Source organism: Aythya marila, assembly GCF_965140915.1.
Source record: "Aythya marila genome assembly, chromosome: 7".
NCBI lineage: Eukaryota > Metazoa > Chordata > Aves > Anseriformes > Anatidae > Aythya > Aythya marila.
In genome coordinates, this window is record NC_139048.1 from 36,568,714 (window position 1) to 36,589,901 (window position 21,188).

The following is a 21,188-nucleotide window of genomic DNA, read 5'->3' on the forward strand; positions in this document are numbered from 1 at the left end:
AACACAACTTGCAGGCTTGTGCGGGGCTTCACCAGTGCTAGAAAGAGACTGGGTGGATTTGTGGAAGAGGAGCCAATTGGCTATTTCTGTGTGCTGCATTGGCCAAGAGCTGCCTTTCTCACCCACTTCCTACTCTGTTAAATAACCAGTGGTAAGTTGTGGGATTTGGAGTAAGGGTTCAGGCTGCTGCTGACTTGTGCAGTTGGAATGCCCTTTAGGGGAAGGGCAGGTATAGTGCTTCGGAGGCTTGTTTGGTGGCCTTTACTGAAACTGCTTGAAAGAAACAAAACCAAAGTAGTATTCAAGGTAGCAAATAAAGAAATGGTATATCTTAGGCTTAAACTGTTGGTTGTTAGCTGTTGGGCTGTCATTATAACAGTGTTGGACAGTGGAAATGGAAACTGACGTTCATGGTAATATTTCAATACGACTACAGTCAAACACACAGGAAAATGTTAAGTAGTTAGTCGGTGAATAGCACCCTCTACTTGCTGAACACTTGGTGAGTTTTCTGCTGGTACCTTTGCAAAAATGCTAAACTGGAAAATGAGGCTCTTCAAGCAAGCAATTTGTAGTGTAGAGAACTTGGAATCATCCCTACTCCTTGTAGGAATTAAAGGCTAGAACTTGATTAAAGCTTTAAAAAATGTTCATTACTTTTCAGCTTCTTCATGAATTTTAGCTGTTGGAACATTCAGTTCTCAAGATGAAATTATTACATCATTGGTAGCATGTTAGCTTAAAATCCTGCATGTTAAAACATAGCTTGTGTTGTTAAGATCCACAAGACAATCGCTGAAAATGCATTTGATTGGATTTATTTTTAATAGAAGAATCTAAAATATGTTAGTATACTGAAAACAACTATTCTCTTTAAACTTGGAGCTCATTTTCCTGTAATGCAATATGGAAGACTTCTGAGAGGATCTCCTTTGCCCTCTCACCTCTGCTCTTTTAGAAGTTCCATGTTTTCTGCACTTTGCATGTGCATTTAACTAAAAACAAACCTGCAAGTAACATCATGCAGAGAAATACAAAAATATTGTTAAAGAGGCTGTAACGTTTATTCATACTTGTTTTCGAAAAGTTAACGGTCAAGGTTTTTTCTTATTCCACCACTTTTACGCGTTTAGTTTAAGTAGTTATTAATGAATTAAGGATTTTTTAAAAATCTTGCTGTTGAATTTTATAAACCACTTAAAATATATCTTGAAGCATGCGATGACCCCCAGTTTATGACATAGGGACCAAACAAAAATGGCCACAAACTGCAGTGTGTGCTGTTGACCCAAGTCCAGCAGAAAGTGTCGAGTAAACATGATTGAACTAAAAATCAGTATAGAAAGGTAGTGATTCAAATGCATTGCTGATACAGCATCAAGAAAAGGAGGCTAAACCGATGGGTCACTGCAACGTTATGTGGTAGATACTTAAAAGAGAGCACACCTGATTGAGCAGTGCATGCAAATACATGCATAAATTTATATCAGGTTCAAAAATGAATCTCTAACTAAAGACCTGTTCCTACATAGCTATTTAAATGTGAATATTACAGCATTATTTCTCTGTCAATTTACACACTAAAGGCTATTTTCACACCTGAAGTGACAGTAATGTTTAAAACCAACTGTAACAGGAAAGCCAAAATGTATGTATTTTGTTGGTGTGTTGCAATGTTTAAAATTTAGGAAATAGTTACAAACATTACCATTTTGTCCTTCTAATGCTGCAGCTTTACAAAAGCAGTCGTGTGCTGAAGAAATAAAAATGCTTTATTTTTGCTTATATTTTCAAACAACTTATTTTTTAATGCCTTTGGTAAGCATTTGTTCTTGATATGTTGCTGGATTTGCAAGCATCTTTTATATTTGCACAAATGAGACCAGTCCAACTGTTTTAAATGTATGTTTATGGTATAATTATGTATTGTATTGTTGGAGGGGGGAAAAAAAAAAACAACACGAGCCAGTAGCTTTCTATATTGGTAATTGCAGTGTGGTGATAAGCTTTTTAAAAAGTTCGTCATCATAATTTTACCTAGGGGTTAAAATTATATGCTCTCTCCAAGTTTTCTAAAGTTGATGTCTTAATGGGTTATTTCTAGGCTACCAAAAATAACGTGCATATAACCTGTTGCGTTGTTTTGCAAATCCTGCTTTGTTCTAATTTCTTTTTTTCTTTGTATATGGATAGCCTTGTTCATGCTGTTTTTTTCCCCCATCTCATTTTAGCAATGCAATTATGAAAAAAACAGCAAAAACAAAGATTTGTACCTTAGTACTAGCATATGTTCACAAAAGGGTACTTAAATTTCCATTGATGGTGTTAGATCTGTGTTTTTTTTTTAGTTGTACTGTGTTAATTGTATATAATAAGATAATTAAAACAATGGTAAGGAAATTAGTGCAGATGAACATAGCTTTTTCTTTGGTTATCAGGTACAGCACAGGGCTTGAGTATTCTAATTTAATTGCCAGGAAATTATTGTCTTGCTTTCTTTGCAATGAGGTCATAGCCTACTGCTGTGAACGTCTTATTTCTCCGGTTTTGTGCATTTTATTTGTGTAGCAGAGGTATCAGTTGGAGGTAGTAAGTTTGTTTTGGTTTGTATTTTTCCCTCCACATGATTCCTGTCACAAATGTAACTGTGACAGTCTGATGCACCTTTCCTTCTGAGTGCTTGGATTTGAGTAGTTATAATAAATATATGAGTAGTTAAAACAAAACAAAGTTGCAGCAACTGTTGGTTGCTGCTCCTTTCCTTTAGCGTTTTAGAAATGTTTGGTTTAAATGGTTCTTATCTTGGTTCTTATCTCTAATGCATAGTGGGGCAGAATAATTCAAAATATTTCCAAACACTATTAGAACTATAGACTGCAAATTGCTGCTTCATCAGCCTGTCACGGGCTGGCAATCTGCCTGGGATGGACAAACAGCTACTTGTCAATTGACCTAAACCATGTGTTGGACAGTGTAAGCTGAGATACCTGTTATGGACTCAGAAGCCTTCAACAACAAAGCTGGACAGTCTTCCTCAGAACAACCCCCCCCCCCCCCAAAAAAAAAAAAAAAAAAAAAAGACCAGGATGGTTTAAAACTTAGATTTAAGTAATGGAAATTAAGCTAACTGTCTCTAGTATGATGGAAGCATTTTGGAACTGTATGCTTGTTCTTAGTATTTTTGTCTTTAAGTTTGTGATGGTTTTGCATGCAAATAATTAAATAATCAAATTTGATTTTTTGCATGCAGAAAATCAAATAATTTTGGCTGCAAACAATCAGTGCTTCTAGAAGAAAGTAAAGATTAAATGGTTAAAAATCACAAAATTCAGTTTTTACTTTTTACATCCGGTCAATCTCTTCAATGTTTAATTAAAAATTTATAAGAATTTTATTAAGGAATCAAAAAAAAATCAGATATATTCCTCATGTATATAAAGGACATAAATAGGGCTATCTTTTTTTCCCCTCAGGTGATTTTTGGCATTTGAGCTGCACTTTTACCCTTGTGATTTTTTGGGACTTGCTGGCTCAGGCTTGTGGTTTTAGACAGATTTTGAGACATATTGATCTCATATATATGTTTCAATATGTTCTACAAGTGCAATCCTAGGCTGTAAGGTCTTTGAGTAAAGACTTTTTGTCATGGCAGTGTAGGTGTTTAAGGACATACCTAAGCAGTTATCCTGTAGTGTCATTGCTGGTTCTTTCTGTTTCTCCTTGCTCTGATTAATTTCAGGATTTATTGCTGTCATTATAGGGGTGAAGAACACCCTTTCATGGTTCCAGTTCTCGTAATTGATATTCAGTTCTTATGGCTGTGAAATAATTTAGTCTTAAACTGTACACTGGAAATTCTTAACTAGAAAAGCAATATTTACAAGTTGAAGTATACTTTCAAATAAAATATTCAGTACCCATTTTAGAATGGGTACTGAAGGAAATGAAACTTTTAAAATTATGTAGTATTACTATTCCTTCCCGATTTAAAAAACAAACAAAAAACATAATGGCCAATATTTGCACAAAATCAATACGTTTTGACATAGCTACCTGGACAGCTTCATGAGGAGAGAGAAACTGTTTGTGGCCCTTGTTTGGGCAGTGTACACGTGCTGCAAGGCACACATTCAAATCAGATGAAAACAACAGCAAGAAAGGAAAACTCACAGTGAGATGAGTCAGACACTGTTGCAGGTTCTGCAGGGTTGATGTGTCTGTCTACATGTATATCCTTGAAAGAAAGTTGGGAAGAGTATGTTTTGTTTTTTTTTCCCCCCAATGAGTAATTTGATGATTTCTTCTTACTCTCTTAGAATGATGAGAACGTGTCACTCCAGGACATCACACTCTCAATTCCACCCAGTCCAGAACCACAAGAACCTGAGACAACTTACAGTAAGGTAAATGACACTGATTTACTCTCCAGAATAGATACAAACTTGCTTGTAAAAGGAAAATTAATTTTTATCACTGAAGTAATGTTTTTTGCATCTATTCAAATCTATTCTGTCAAATCAAATGTTGTTCAAATGAAAGGATTTATTTGACCTTCTGAAATACTGACTAATACCAGTACAGTTTAAATAATAACTTCTGATACTTGTAGTAGTTATGGCAGACTAAACTATAGAGTAACATCTTTCAAGATTTTTCTCAATTTGATAACTGTTAGAATTTGAAAAGACAATTTTTGCTGATGACAATTTTTGCTTTGAAGTATAATCATACCATAAGTTTTGTTACATGCTTTATTTCATGAGACTTTATGTTGACTTCTGGTCTGGTTTAAAATATCATTCCTCTAAAGCAAGTTTTTCCTGAAATACTGCAGGTAAAGCAAATGTAAGAACTTAAAAATTAACAGAATTAACCCTGCAAAATCGAAGTTGACTTACTGTTTTAGATTGGGTATTAAAGAGAGAAGCACTCACAATGGTTATTCCAGAAAGGAGCATCTTTTGTGGTCACAGGATTGTGCATTCGACAGTGTTGAAGTTTTGTGGAATTACTGGAGGCTCTTACTGTAAAGTCAATAGAGAAAGAGATCACTAATCCTACGCTACAGTAGGAGAATAATACTTGTTGAGGAGATAATGAAGTTGAAAATATATTTTGAAAGGGAAGAACACTTACAATCTGATTTCTGTTTGAAAGTCACTTGTCCAAATCCTGATTTCGGGGTTTAAGAGGTTTGCCAAAACCATAGATCTATATACGTGATCCTTTTAACAATCCTGACTTCAACATTATTAACGCTTCATTTAGGACTTATTTTCTCTTGAATTGTTTGTCTGATACATTAGTTGAGCTTGTACTTCAACAGCCGTCTCCCTCACAATCTTAGTTTTAAATTCTAAAGCAAAATATGTTGGTTTTCAACTTCACAGCAAAAAACAAAAGCTAGGTTTAGCTGACACTTTGAATTGTCATTTCCTTAATTGAAGTTAGCATATGGTTTAGAAAAACTGCATAAGAAATCCATCTGGATGCTGTCCTAAAGCAGTAACTAATAACATCTAGTCAAAATAAAAGAGAAGATGAATGATACTGAATGAAAGAACACCCCTCAATGTATGGCCTTGCTACAATGGCATAGCTGTGAAGTACGTTCAGATTACCATGTGATGAGAGAAAAAAATAAATTAAATCAAACTTGCATATATATATCTTATATATATATATATATCTTATATATATATATATATATATCTTATATATATATATATATATTAAGATTTCTGAACTTTGCATGGTTTAAAGTTGTCAGTTTCTAGTAGGATGAATTCAAATCAATTCTGCTGTTTGCATTCTGGGGGCCCCAGAGCTGAATGCAGGACTCCAGGTGGGGTCTCATAAGAGTAGGGTAGAGGGACAGAGAATCATGTCCATCGACCTGCTGGCCACGCTGTTCTTGATACAGCCCAGGATGCAGTTGACTTTCTTGCCTGCAAGCACACATGGCCAGCTCACATTTGGGCTTTCATTCATCAATATCCCGAAGTCTTCCTCGGCAGGGCTGCTCTCTATCTACTCATCACACAGGCTGTTACTGATGTTTGAGATTGCCCTGACCAAGCGCAGGACCTTATGCTTAGCATTGTTGAACTTCATGAGGTTTACACGAGCCAACCTCTCAAGCCTGTCAAAGTTCCTCTGGATGGCATCCTTTCCATTCAAAGCGTCAACACCACCACAGAGCCTGGTGTCGCTGGCAAACATGCTGAGGGTGCTCTCAATCCAACTGACCATGTTGACAACAAAGATGTTAAATAATATCAGTCCAAATATTTCTAATGTTGCTCACAGAAATACTACTAGAGGCAGTATTTAATGGTTACATTTTTTTGACACTCCATGACACCAGTTTCTTGACTGACAGATGAATCCGTATTGAAATTGCAGCAGATTTACTTACACATTGTGAATGTAGGGAGTTGGTTAAACTCTCTTTAAAAGAGACTTCTAGTCAAGTTTCTTTGTTCTTAGTTGTATTCATCAGCCCACTTCACCAGGTGAAAAAAAATAAGGAAAGCATGTGCTAGTATTACTGCTAGGACACAACGAACACCTGAAGGAGCATGTCCTGTAGAGGCGTAGAGTTAGGTTGTGCAGCCCATATGGAAAACTTCATATTGCCCAATGTTCTGTTGCAGACAGAAGATTTGGTGAATGAGATCAGGAAGCTTAAAGATGAACTGAAGAAAAAGGATGAAACAATCAACCGATTAGAGCATCAACTTGTAAGTATAATGTTAAATGCTTAACAAAATCCCAAGTACGTACTGCAGAGTGCAGGTTTAATAGGTAATTCTTACAAAGAACTTAAGAGAGCTAAACTTCTGACTTCAAGTATTTTTGTGGGGATCTTTAATTCAGTAGGGCCAGTCATGATTTTTTGTTTAATGTTAAGTTGACCACAGAAAAGTTATGTCTCTGAAACTAGGGGACGCTTATCATAAATTGTGTCCAGATAAACACAGATACCCTGAGGCAAAATTATTTTATGCCTCTTCACTTTTTGTTCCTGTTCAAAGTAAACTTTGGGTTTTGCCATGTATATTTCTGCATTTGGTTCCGCCAAACTAGTTTGGTATGACAATTCTTGCAAAATAGTCCTATGTTCTCAAGCCATTTTCTGAAGCTATTTTAGATAAATTGCTTTTTATATTTACTTGGAACTCATTGATTGATCTTATCTCAACCAAAACCACAAAGTAGCATGAAGGGGAGGGTATGATGTCACCTAAATGTATTTTGGGCTTTAGAAGAACATTCCTAATAGATTTGTGATGGGAATAACTTTTTCTTTGTGATTTTATGTGCAGTCCATACCATATTCCATGGCTAAGGAGACTATTTATAACTGCTTTCATAACCCTTTTTAAATTAATGGTAGTGAAACTTAATTCACACTATGGGATGTGTTACTAGATAAGAAATCTCATGCACCTTCCTTTTGTTAAATGGTAGTAACATTTATGTTTCAATTTCTTCTTGATACATACTGAGTAAAGCTTTTGAACATACTGTTACCTACCTGTTCATCTTGATTAATTGCATATATTTGCAATTACTGCATTTTTTTGCATATGCATATGTATGATGGACATCTTTCAAGTACTCTCCTGAGAGGGAGACAGTCCTGGAGAATTAATTGTTAGATAAGCAATTAACACTAGACCAATACTCTATTTGTATCAATACAAAATAAACATGGTATTGACTTCTGGGCCTCAGTGGTGCTTTACAAGAATCTTACCTAGTCGTTTTCTAACAAATTCTCCTTTCTCTTCGGGGGTTAAGGCCACTAGATGCAACTGCCAGAGAGACAACCAAAAACCTTCAGGGGCAACGTCTGTGTGTGCTGATAAATTTACGCAAACCTCCTGGAGAAGGAGTTCTGTGAGTAAAACTTGCCATTCCTTCTTGGTTATTACTTTGTGATTCACTCCCCAGTTTTATTCTTAATTTTATTACACAAGTTGGCTGGCCTTATTTAAGAGATTATACTCTTAAATGAGTGTTTTATTCATACATCCTTACTGCTGTGCCTACCGTACACATTCTTTTGCTGACCTTTTCTTATTTATAAGTTTATTACAAACGTCTATTTTAAAATGTATAATAAAACTTTAGAATTCTGTGCTTAATCATATTTTGCACTACTTATGTTACAGGCAGCCCAAGCTGTATATCTAAGCATACATTAAGACATTTTCCTATCTGATTTTCAAGTCATAGGTATTCATATCTGTTTTTTGTTGTTGAAGTTTCATTGCTGCTGTGCACATGTTTGTAGAAAATTGTGTGTTCTAACTCTCAGTCCCTAAGTGCAAAAGACAACAGCAACAACAGCAAAGTTAATATTTTTTTCAATAATTCACTTGAAGAGTTTAGCTTATTCAAAAACTTATTGGGTGAAAATCACTCTGACAAAGGACGTGTTCATTCCCATATGTTGTTGCATGGATCATATTTGCTTGTTATACAACATTGTTAAATTCTTCAAGGATCAGTAATAGAATACTTAAGATGATGTGAGGGGAGGCAACACTTCTAAAAAATAATGAAATGTCTTTGAACAAGGCTTTTATCAGTCACCAGCAAATAGTCTTCAGATCATAATCTTGTAGCTACTGCTTCTAGAGAGAGAATCCGGAGAGACTTCTTTGAAAGATGAAAAATGGATTAGAATTCTTGTTTCCTTTTACCCTGCCCCTAGTTATTTGATGTCAGATCGTAGTAAAGATGAATTGCCCCTGCCGGCCCTCTAAAACTATTCTTTTAAGTATATAGTGCTAGGATAGAAGTATGATTAGCAGTTGATAGCGAACACTTTTTTCCTGTTGAGACCTAGCTTTTCAACATTTTCTCTAGAAAGCACCCGAAGTAAAGAGAACATAATCTTAACTGTCTCTTAGTTTGCTCTGGCACTTCTGTTCCAGTAAGTAAATGTAATGTCCTTGATGTTTGTTCCATTCTGTTATCCTATGTCTTTGGAGCTCTTGTACTATTTCTTTTTCCTAGATTTTAATTTAATCTGTGACATTCATATAACATTTTTCTACACTGATACTGTGCCTGAGTTAGTGGTTACTGCTGGTGGTCCTTTTTTCCAATCTCATTTTCAGTGTAAATTCAGAGACAGATTAGTAACAGTTAATTTTTAACTGCTGACTGCAGAAGCTTCAGTTTGAGCAACCTGTATTACTAATTTGTAAGACAAAGATATTGGAGGAGATGGAGAAAGGGAGTAAACTAAGACCTTAAATCTCAGGTAAAGGATTCTTTTAACCCCATTATCTCTTTCTTCAGGATGAAGTACGCTACTTTGAACTTATTCAGTACTTCTGCTTGAGAATACACTATTGTCATACGGAAATTTATTCAGGTTAAGGGAGAATACCTTTTTAAATAAAAAAAAAGGACTTACAGCTTTGTTCCTGGTTGGTTGTGTCTTTATATACGTATATGTATACGCATAATAAACCTCTCAGTATTTTTATCTTTATGTGAAATTTCTCAAGACCATTGATAGTGGAACTGGAAAATGCAAAGTATTGACAAATGTTCAAAACAAACTGCTTTTCAGGAACCGTTATTTGTAAATATTAGCTCAAAACATTTTTGGGCAGAATGCTTATAGAATGACTCCATGAAACTTAAATAAGAAGACGTTAAAAACAAACAAAACCCCAAACAAACAAATGGACAGTAGCTTAAGGCAGGACTTCTTAAAGGGCAGCAGTTTTGCTGCTGTAGCCAAGTTCCAGTTCTAATAATCAGACCTCAGTTTTCTGGTTTAACAGTTCCTCTGCTGTATGCTTTATTGCATGGTTTAATATAAGTAGAATAAATATAGATAAAGCCTTGACATTGTCGTTGTCAATCTGGAACCCAATAACAAAATGTCACTTGCAGTGGAAAGCAGAAGTAAGCTACATTTTCTTGAGGGATCTACTTTATTCTAACAGTTCACAAATTCTAGCAGAACTGTTAACTGTGTGTTAATTTGTGAAGCATAAATAAGTCATAATTGAACATACTAAGTAACTTTTTCAAGAAATGCTTCCAGAAACGTGCTTAAACTTTGTTAATGTAGTGGTATATAACAAATAGTTGCTGGAATAAGCTAGAAAATAGTGAGAGTGGAAATCAGCTATTAGAAGATCTCAGAAATTTAAGACCATGTTAATTGCAGTAATTTTTTGCAACATTACAATCTACTTAAAATAGCTGAAATTCATGATTGCTTATGGTTTTCCTAGTGAATAGACACGTAAGTATCATTAAATGTATTCTTTCAAAAATTTTATATTATCAGTTTGTTTCTTTATTACCAGATACAGTTCTACAAAATGGCCAATGTTGATGTGAAAATAAATTTGGGGTTATTCTTAATAGAGACTGCAAATTTTTTGAAAGTACTTCTATGGGGTGCAAGGGTTATATTTAAAGGTAAATATGTACATAAATATGAACTGTGTAACTTTAGGTTAATTGTTCAAACCTGTTTTGAAATGTTTTGAAAACTGGGCATATTAAAATTTAATAGCTACTTATTGCCCAGTCACGCTCCAGTTGTTACATAGTACATCTCGTGTCCTGCAAGTATGCTAAAAATGACAATTTAGAGGCAACCATTCTTTTTGGTTAGCCATCCACAGAATAAAGTCTTGTGCAGGTATTAACTGCCAGGGTAGAGCATGACATGTCTAGATGGATTTTATATACATCTCGTATAGTGAATTCACTTCTAGTCAGTCTATTCCTTCTGTTTAACTATCATGAGAATAATAAAAGTAAAAACTTGATGGAAATCTTGAATACGAAGTTACCTGAGGAATTTAATGTTGATGGAGAAAGCTTACAGGGAGAAAAATATGAGCATCTGTTACCACAATTGTCTTGCATGTTTTGCAGCATTGTTTGTGTAATACAAAATAGTGAAACATACAGAGATTGTAAAGGTACTAACAGGGGTTAGATGTCTTCAATTTCTATTGTCAAGTTATTTGATGTCGTGAACTAGAAAGGTTGTTTGCAGATGCTGAGAAGTAAAGTACATTAAGCTAACTATAAACCCCTGAATTTGGATGAACATGCCTGTAAAAAAAATTCTGGCCCTGAGGTCCAGTTCCTTAGCAGAACATGATTCAAGTGCTCTCCTGTGCCTTGAAACAGTAAATAGGAACAGTAAGAGCTGACTTTCTCCTCTGTCTCAGAATAGCAAGTAGTGATGAGATTTATTTTGCTTCTTAAAGGTTATATATAATTGCACTCTTGTCTCTGGTAAAACAATAGAAAAACTCAGTGTGCACAGGAGCATGCATATTCTTGTTCTTTGCTACGCCTCTTTTCTACTTCTGTGCTGAGATACTCTTTACCTTCCATTAGTGTATTGTTCCAGCTGCTTGTTCCAAGGCCTTGCACATCAATTGTTTTGGTCAACCTTCATACTGCTTTGGTTGTCTTTGTATTGTTGTCTTCGAGTATTTTCTTCCCTGAGCTATAAATCTTCAGTATGCTTTGACTCTGCAACTTCAAATTTCCAGGTATTGAAGCCTAGTTGCTATGTAAGTGTTTATCTTCACATCTGACGTAGGTTTCTCCCGTTGTCCAGCACTTCTCTGCTGTGCTGTTCACTTGCTGGTCTGTTTTAACATACTAAAAAAAAAATACTACTAATGCATGTACTTTCTTGGCAACAAAGTACCATGACTGGACTAGATATTCTTGTTGTGCATCTGCTTCTTGCTTTGTTCCAGTGATGCTGCATGACACGTAGGCATGTGCAGAGCACAAGTCCTTTAAATCTTACACAGCGGTTCTTGTTTGCTCAGTCTACAACCAGCACATAAAACTCGGTGTTCTGTACTTCCAAAAATACCATTGCATGTCAGAGCTGCTCATTTATAATCTTCCTGGGTGGTAGGCTAGCAAAAGGAAGCAGCTGCAAAAACATTTTGTTTTCATTGATACTTGGAGTATGTCATTGTAAATTTGTTCATGAGGTAGTGCTCTGAGTTTGTGTGAGGCAGCTGGCAAGGCTAGGTGAGACAGCAAAGATAGACGTGGATAAAAGTGGCTTTTTCCTGCATTTGTTCCTGTAACAGGAAAGACATTTTAAAGCAAAGCAGTAGTGGTTTTGGATATTGGTGTATCCTTGGAAAAATAGCTGCAATGTTTGGCTGTTGGTCTAAGATTACTGTGCAGCAGTACCTTAGTACTATTTCTCTTGTCCTGCTCTGGCAAAAGCAGTTGCTTTTATTCATGTGATTGCTTATTCTAAGGTTGAGGTCTTTTCCTAGCAATGGAAAACTCTGGCCTTAATATCTTTTGTAGTAGCAGTTTTCTAAAAACGAATCCTCCTGGCCCCCACCAGGTTTTGCAGTGCAGTGAAGGTCAAAACTTCAGGGTCAAACGTTTTAGCTGCAATTGTACAGTTCCTCAGGTTCTGTGAAAAACATTCATCACTTTATTCTGGTTTGTAGGCTGCTTGATGATCTCAATTGCTCTCGTTTTTCCACGGTTTTCCTGAGTATTTTGCCTGGTACTAAATTCTGAATCAGTTTCCCGTTGAAATGTTTTTGTTTCACAATTTCGGTATCTGGGAAATGAGAGGAATGGGACTTCGGTGTTTAGGGCCCAGATGCACATAACAGCTGAGGGGAGGAACTGTGGGGACTGCTGGCTAACAGTAAAGTGCAGGTGTAAAGACCTGCATCACACTAAGGTTCAGGACCCAGAAGAATATTATTGGTTTTTGCACTTTTGCATAATCCATTTTTTTAAATAAACACTTAGATAAGTTGTGTTCTCATCTTTCAATCCTACCATTGTTTGCTTATTATATTTAGAGGCTCTTTAACAGTCAAGCAAAAAAAAAATATTGTTTTTCACATTTCTTCCCTATATTCATTAGGAAACTACTATTTTTTGTGTGTTTTAAATATATGCCATAATCTAGGAGACACACTTATTTGTGTGTATGTGTTTTTTTCCTGTTCTTTGGATTTCTTGGGAGCATCAGCATATGTTTGCCTAATGGGGGAGTGAATGTGAGTCATTCTAGAAAGAAGAGCTTTGTAGATTTCGTTGCTGAAGTTCTGTAAAATACTATTATAAGTAATCTTTTCTTAAGCCAGCCTTACTGTCAGATACCTCTCTTAATGTAACGTACTTGAGGATCAGTACAGTCTTTATCATTAAAAAAAATCAACTTAAAATACCCACACTAATAAATTCCCAACACTGTATTTCTTGTTCCTTATTTGGTTCCACTGATGTTGATTTTTAATTACTTTATTTAATGTACAATTAGGCAATGCTATTGTGATTTCTACAAAGGAGAAATTTAGCTTTTATTTGAGATTACATTGCTCCATGCAGGCCAATCTCTGAAGACTGCTGTCGGAGGAATAGCTGGTTCTGCTTCTCAGCTTATAGAATGTTCTCTGGCATCAGTGAGAAGGGAACTGAACCATGCCTGGAGAGTGGTTTAGTTTAGCAGGCAAAACACTGGAAGAAGTTATTTGCCTTTTCTTCATTTCCTTCTCCAGTCAATAAGTAATGATTAAATACCATGAAGAATTATGGAGAAGACTGTATTTAGGGCTGTGCTTTGAAGTGCTAATATGAATGCTTTAAAAAGTACTGGAATGTATCAAGACATCTAAATACATCTAAATACTTTTATAATAATATCATAACTTTTGTAGGTCAGCTGGCTTGTACTTGTCTTAATCTCTTCCTTTAAAGGAAGGAAGAGGATATAGAATTTTCACTACTCCTCTTTATTTAACGCCTTAATGTCAAAGAAATCTAACAGGAAAAATACCAAACACCACTAATGACAAAAAAACACCACCACACATTGCCACGTTGAAGAGGCCTTTAGAAGATGAGACCTGTACCTGATGATACTGGGCTTTCTGCAGTCTGGAGATTGTGTTTTGTTTAGATGTTTAGAGAATGGAAAGAGTTTGTTGTTGTTCTTCCACCCTGACAGGATAAAATGTGAGCAAACCTACTACAGCTGGCCTGAAAAATGTAGTTGTCTTTTGTACAGTGATCATTTCATCTTGTTTCTAGGAATATTTCTGTTTTAAAGACAATATATTACATTGTTTTGTAATACTGCTTAACTGAAACTAGTTATGTTCTTTCATGCAGCAGTCTGAAAATTGTGTGAGTGTTGATGACTACTGATGGAGGACTGTAAGAACATGTTAAATAATCAATATCTCCATCTAGAGATAATTGGATAAAAAAAAAAATCCTTGCAATTTCTTTCAAGTAATTGTTCTGTCTCAGCTTCTGAAGAATCAAGTAGTCTTCTCAACTTTTTCCTTTATTTCCTGTTCTAGTTTGTGTTCTACCTAAAAAAAAGTCCAAGACTTGATTTAAATGGGTTGCATTAAGTTATGTTTTAACAGGAATGAAACTTGGAGTAATGATGGGTTAAATCTAATTAGATGAAGACAAGTGGTAGTTTAAACTTCTGCTGGGATAAAGAAAAGAAAAATATTTTTGTAGAAATAATTTGATGCTTAATAGTCTTTTAAAAGAAGCATGGAAACAAAATATTGCTGAATTATTTGTCCAGCCTTGGACAAAGGGCAATCTGATGTGCAACTGATAGGCCAGCAGAGAAACAAGAGGAGTGGGGCAGATGGTGTTCCTGTCACTTCTGATTGAGATGCTTGTTCAGATGTATTATACCTGCTGTGTAAGGGAATGCCACAAATGCTTGCTCTTGCTCTTTGGTGGTTACTGGTAGGCAGGAGGCAGTGGCAGTCCTTATTCTCAGCACCAGTATTCCAGAGTGTGCTGAAACAGATGTTTTCAATTGGTAAGTAAAGGGATAGTAAAGACTTAAACCTGTCTTACTGAAACAAGAAACCAAGATTGTCTAACTTAAAAGGGTAATTCCAACTTGGGTAGGTTTCCTTTAAAGGGAAAAATCATAAACTACATAAAGCGACTTTTCCTTGGGTCACTTCAGTTACCTGAAACATCTGACAGCCAAGCCTTGCGTGTCATTGACTTACATAGTCACAGTTCTCTGATCCTGTAGAAGAAAGCTCAAGCTCTTAAAACGAAACACAAGGAAAACATTTAAATGCCACCTCTCCTCTTTCACATTAAATAATACTATCAAAATGCACCAGGCTTTGCTAGGAAATGTATTTTGAGATAGAATCTTTTTGTTGTAAACTGAAGCTGGTTGTTTTCCTAGTGGCTTGGTATTGTTCACCAATGTACTAATCAGGGAGACATTTTAAAAACATTTCTGAAAGCTATGAAAATAACAATTGTAGCAGCCATTTTAACACGAAAAGTTCAGCTCCTATATTTCTCCGTTAAAATAACAGAAATGTTACATACCTATTGAATTCAAATGGATGTGTATAAGACTTCTGGCTAGTTTAGGGTATTGTAATGTGGACTTTAAGGCTGCCTTAAAGTGGCAAAACTGTGAATATAATGATGCCTTTCTGGGGGAAAACAGAAAAGGTTGGTGTGGCTTTTTGGTGTCTTGTTTTTCCCTGTTCTCTTTTTTTATTATACTTCTCCCCCTCTCTCTTTCTGCACAGGGTGGGTATTCTGCTCCCTCCTTCTCTCCCTGGCAGGGCTCATTCCAGGGCATCCCTCGGACTGTTCCACCGCACCGCAGACAGAGTGAGTCTGTACCTCTCACTCATCTCCCTCACTGTGTTCCAGTAGAAGCTTTCCCTTTGCACGCACTGTTCATCTCGTAGTATCCTCCTTTTCAGGCAGATTTACAGGCATACACAACAGTCTGTGGCTAACCAAATTGCTTCCTTCACCCAGCATATAAGCAGCTACAACTTAGAGCTTTATAACAGATATTAAACGCTGATTTACTTCAGCATTTCCTCAGGCAAAACCAAATAGGCCCCCGTTTCCCGTCTCGTCTTAACATAAATCTTGCTTGCTGCATTTTTCCCTTTTTCATGGCCGTAATATACTCTCCTATTTGTGTGTTCTGTTTGCTCATGGGTCTGCATGTATGCATATGTGGATGTATTTACATAAATGTGTTGTGGAAGTACATAAAAATATTGGTGAGAAAAGTAATTGTCATTGCCTCTCACAAGAAGTTTTCTTAACTTACAGAAGAGCTTTCCTGAAACTAGTGTTTTTTTCCCTCATGATGTTCATTGTAAAAAGACTTCTAATACACTGAAGTGGCTGTTGCAAAACCTGCATGATTTGCTAACATTGCTTTTGTGCTAGCTATAATACGGGCTGTTTTGAGATGCTTTTGTTCTCTTGGCTTGGATCTGCAAAACAAGACAATTGCTGATTTTAAAAATGTGTGCTTACATAATCATAGAGAACTGGTAAGTCTTATTTTGTGCTTGGGTATTGCATTGTAAACGGTTAATTGTTCAGAGAAATATAACTGGTTAATAAAGCTAAAGTTATATTTTAAAAACTTACTGTAATTTGAAAATTACAGTGTTTGCTTAGCAATGTCTAAGAGTGTATTTGGACAGGAAATGCAGTAAAATTATGGAAACACTAAGATTTCCAGGCCCAGCAGAGATCTGAAGAATAAGCTGCACCTTGGAAAACTAAGCTTACATCTATTTCATTATTTGAAATAACACTAAGATTATTTCAAATGCAAGAAAAAAAATCTTGTAAAATATCTCAAATTGTATTTCAAATACTCTCTTGACGTTTCTGTGACAGTATTCATTCAATCAACTCACCAGGAATGCACTCCGTGTCTCATAGGCTTTTCTCTATGCCATAGAGGGATTTGCTTTGTTTCTGTGTGTGCATATGTGTAAGTGTAATGAATGTAGAAGCCCAAAAGAATGTAGAACCCCAAAAGCTGATCATCGTGTGGTCTGTTTCTGGCTAGAGGAAGCCGTAGCACAGCATAGCTAGGTTGCTGTCCTGTCAGCAGAGAAATACTTTGTAAAGAGAGGTATTAGATCTGAGGAACATATAAATACCATGTTTTGGGAGCTTACCAATCATAGTCAGAATGGGATGGTGGTGTCCAAGCTGCCAGATGTGTGCATCTGTTGCCACGTTATTCACACCGACTGTTTTACAAAGAAGAAAACTTTGCTCATCTCTTCCCTGTTCTGAGCCCTGACTTTGTTCTTCCAACAGCAGCAGCCTCTTTTTCAGGAACTCCATAGCGAACTTCCATTACTAAAGTTGGTTGGATTTTTTTAGTATACATCATATGTATTAAATTGTATGAATTGATAGTAATGGAAATAAAGTAGGTTAAAATTGATATGATTAACCTAACTGGTTATCAACCTAAACTCTAATTGCTGCTCAGGAAAATGTTTTTTTTAATAATTGTTTCTAGCATTTTTCTTTGTCGAAGTATTTATCTTTTTGATCAAGGCTGAGAAAAAAATAAATATAAATTAAGAGGTAGGTTGGAAATTCATCTGACACTCACAAGGTCAGTGACTTTTTTTTTTTAGAGCAGGGTCCCATGAAGTAGCATACTACTAGAATTATCATTAGCATCCTTCTGTCCCCACACTACATCTTCCCTAGGTTTTGTGGTTTTAAGTCTCCTGTCGTTTGAGTTGGCAGGGAATGCCAAAGGAGGGGTTTTGATGCAAGTGGTGAGCTGGGTGTCACCACTAAGAACAGGAAAAGCTTACAGTCAAATTGATGTTGTTTTGCAATAATATAGAGAAGGTGTTGGGACCACAAAGGAATCTCAGTTTTGTTTGGCCATTTTTTTTTTTTTTTTTTTTTTTGTCTGGAGATGCTGGAATTCAGGCACTTCTGTAAATTCTGCCCAAAGTCTGCATGAACCGGAGCACCAGACGTTCTGTCTCAACACCAGGGAGCATTTCCTTACTGCACAGGTGATGGAGTGCTGCCACGGGCTGCCCAGACAGGTGCTAGACTCCTCTTTAGGGATCTTCAAAAGCCACTTGGATGTGGTGCTGGGCACCCTGCTCTGGGAGGCCCTGAGCAGGGGGTTTGGCCCACATGGCCTCCGGAGGTCCCTGCCAACCCCAACCATTCTGGGAGACACTGAAATTCAGGATTCCAAACCTAAAATAGCATCTGCACTTGTGAATGATGTAGGTTTCTTTGCTATCTTGTTGATAGGTGATGGATACATAAAACACTTGCAAACACAGTAGATTGAGGGTATAAATCTCTAAATTGTTCCTATTTAGTTGTTTACAGCAGCCATAAAAGTGTAGCATATACAGGACAGGTACTGTCTCCCTGCTATGTAATACTATAATACTGTCATGTATACAGTTTAGTTAGCACCAGTTACAGGGTCACCATCCCTACTGCTTAAGTTGTCCTAAGAGCCTGCCATAACACTTTGTTACTGTGCTTTGGAATTGGATACTGTGTTTTGTAATTTCAATGAGAACTATTTTTGTAGTACTTTAACTTCCTGTTGTTTCAACAGCCTGAGAAACAATTCAGCATTTTATATTTCATAACCATTTCCCAATAATACAATTTCATTCTTAAAAAAAAAAAAAAAAAAAAAAAAAGAAATCAGTGTACGGTTTTTATTCATATAATTCGTGTTGAACTCGGCTCTTATGCTGTGTTCCTTTTTTTTCTTGGTAATAGGATATATATCTTGATGACATAGCAAGCTTTCCTCAATGCCACTTGAAACTTTTGTGTTTGTATTCTGGAGCTTTACTGATGCAGCTCTAGAAATGCAGCATGTAGAATACACATTTTCAATGAACTGACTATAAACTATTAAAATTAAAATATTATACCAGTTTCAGTAGACACCTAGCCTCAAGTTCTTCTCCATGCAAAAACAGATGAAAACTGTTTTGTTGCTCACCTCAAGAATTGCAGTTCACATCTGTTTACTATGTACTTTGTGGGGAGATTTAGAGCTTCTGTATTAAAGCATTACAAATAAAGGTAATTTAATTCTAGCAGGTGATATGTAGGTTTTTATCACCAACAAGAAAGCTACTGTATGCATGTTGACTATAAATCAGGTGCGTGCTTTACTTTTTCTCGCATTTTTTTAAAGCGGGGTATATTGCTTTACATTACCATGTGCTTCTGTGATTAATCTAAGACTTTATTGACCAATTCAAGTTCTTGGTATGGGGTGCGAAGTGTTCATGTTAGGAGGACAAATTTGCCTCAGAAAACTGCCTTGGAAGTTTTGTGACCCTCATGTGAAGTGACAAAGTATTAAAAATGTCCTGGAATGATTATATTATTGTCCTTTATACATAACGTGTTTGTGCTGTGGGAGATTAGTGTGCAGCTTGGACTACAGTGGAAATGTTTCTTGTACCTAATTGGTTGTGTTTGCAGACAAAACTCAATTTTATTTGTGGTCATAATTTTGTTTGTTGCACATATATCAGAGTTTATGGATGAAATACCTGCCTTGATATTGCTATATATAATTTCCAGTCATTTTTCTTTAAGACAATATTTTTCTTGTAGGAAGTTGTTTTTATATACAGACTACACAGAAAAAAGTCCATGCTATGTCATATTACTAATTATTGTACTACCCTGTACAAGGGGGAATGATGGTTTGGAGAAGGAAAAAAAAAACAACACAACACAATCAAGCCCAATAAGAAAATATTGGGCTTGTTTTGTATTGTAGTTTGAGGTAATACAACATGCTGTAGAATAATGATTCATGATTTTGAAATACAGGTGTGGTACAGCTAGATGGAAGAGAATGGGGGAAAAAAAATCCACAATGAAAGTATTGACAAATGCTACAGATTTAAGGTGCAAAATCTTGGATTTTGCCATGGCAGTGAGATAAGGATGTCAGATTGATCAGAAACTGAAACACTTATGGGGCAAGAAGGTTTGTCTTCTTCCTTGCTCCTTACCCCTTTCCAAAAAGAAGAAACTGATAGCTTGGAGTCTTCTCAGGCTCATGAGTGAGTTGCAAGCAAGATGGGTAAAGGCAGCAAGGTCAAAATATGTAATACAGTTTATCTTATGACGTTGCTATTCGTTAGATACCTAACAATGTGTATATACGTGGATGCAGACATTTCTGTTGTATACATTTTTAATCATACACAAATTCTATTTACTATTCTTAATGGTATTTGAAGTTCAAGAGATGAAATATGTTAAAGACTTAAAGTTTGAAGAACAAAGGTGTTCTGTGCAAGTCTTGCTATAAATATTGTTCGTACTGCATTACTACTACTGCAACACTACTGCTATTTTTGTTTCCTGAAGATGGATTAAAAACAAGTGGGGGATGTGCTAATTGCAATTTAAATGATGAAAAGTTGCAGTTCTGTCATGGCAATTGCTCAGTGTTTTGTCTTGGTCCTCTGACATCATTGTCCTTGTCTTTTTCTTGTCTCTGCTTTCCCATTATGCCATTGGCAAGGAGTTGAGAAGTTAGTCCATTACTTCTGTGATAAAGCGTGGTACAGTACAACTTCAGATTTTTTCCCATCTCCTCCTCATGCATTTTCACTTTTTTTGCCCTGTGCATGATGCATGTCTATTGGAGATGTGCATGCAGTTCTGATTTCCCATTGCTTCGCTTCTTTCGTTCCTCAAAATACCACAGGGAGAAAATGTCTATATTTCATTCTGCAGAGTTATTGTATGGGGAACTGAGATGGGTATCCAGATTAGAGATACAGAATAACCAAAGCAAAACTGAAGGGAATTTTATAGTAAGGATACTGCAACGACTATTACTGTTATGGCCACACTGATACAACTACTTTCAGTATAAAATATTTGTATCTTTATTGGCTTTTTGTTGGAAAACTATCTCAGTGGTTCAGTACTGAATATTAATGGTAAACCTCTTTGCAGATGTGTTGTCACTTTTCTCTGGATGATGAGAGAAACAAAAGAATCTTAGCCTAAATGCGATAGGAACTGTAATTTAGTCTTCTTGATGCATCAGTATATCCAAGTCTTTAAAGCTCTTGCCATTACAGAAAAGACTGTTCCCTCGTCTCACAAAAAAGAAATGCGTGCACGAAGCATTTTGTTTAATGTACTTTCGTTTTGGGGAGAATTAATTTTCCTCAGTTGCGTGGTACTAGAAATGTTTCAGAGTTCAGTTTCAGATTTCAGGAGTACCACAAAGGCATACAGGTGTTTTTTGTCTCCCCAAACAGTTTACTTCTATTTTTGTCCAATAAACACTCCTA

The 21,188-nt window shown here is 36.1% G+C and overlaps 1 protein-coding gene across 5 annotated transcripts in view; it reads left to right on the forward strand.

Moving 5' to 3' along the window:
* Window positions 1–21,188, forward strand: part of CCSER2 (coiled-coil serine rich protein 2) — a 71,567-nt gene that overhangs the window by 42,180 nt on the left and 8,199 nt on the right. For 4 of the 5 annotated variants that reach the window (XM_082765170.1, XM_082765173.1, XM_082765171.1 and 1 more), the window contains exons 7-9: window positions 4,317–4,403; window positions 6,657–6,743; window positions 7,807–7,905. In XM_082765170.1, coding sequence (XP_082621296.1) covers window positions 4,317–4,403; window positions 6,657–6,743; window positions 7,807–7,905 — 273 coding nt within the window. Of the gene's footprint in view, window positions 1–4,316; window positions 4,404–6,656; window positions 6,744–7,806; window positions 7,906–15,602; window positions 15,688–21,188 lie in introns of all 5 variants that reach the window. The other variant, XM_082765174.1, reaches the window with a different exon arrangement.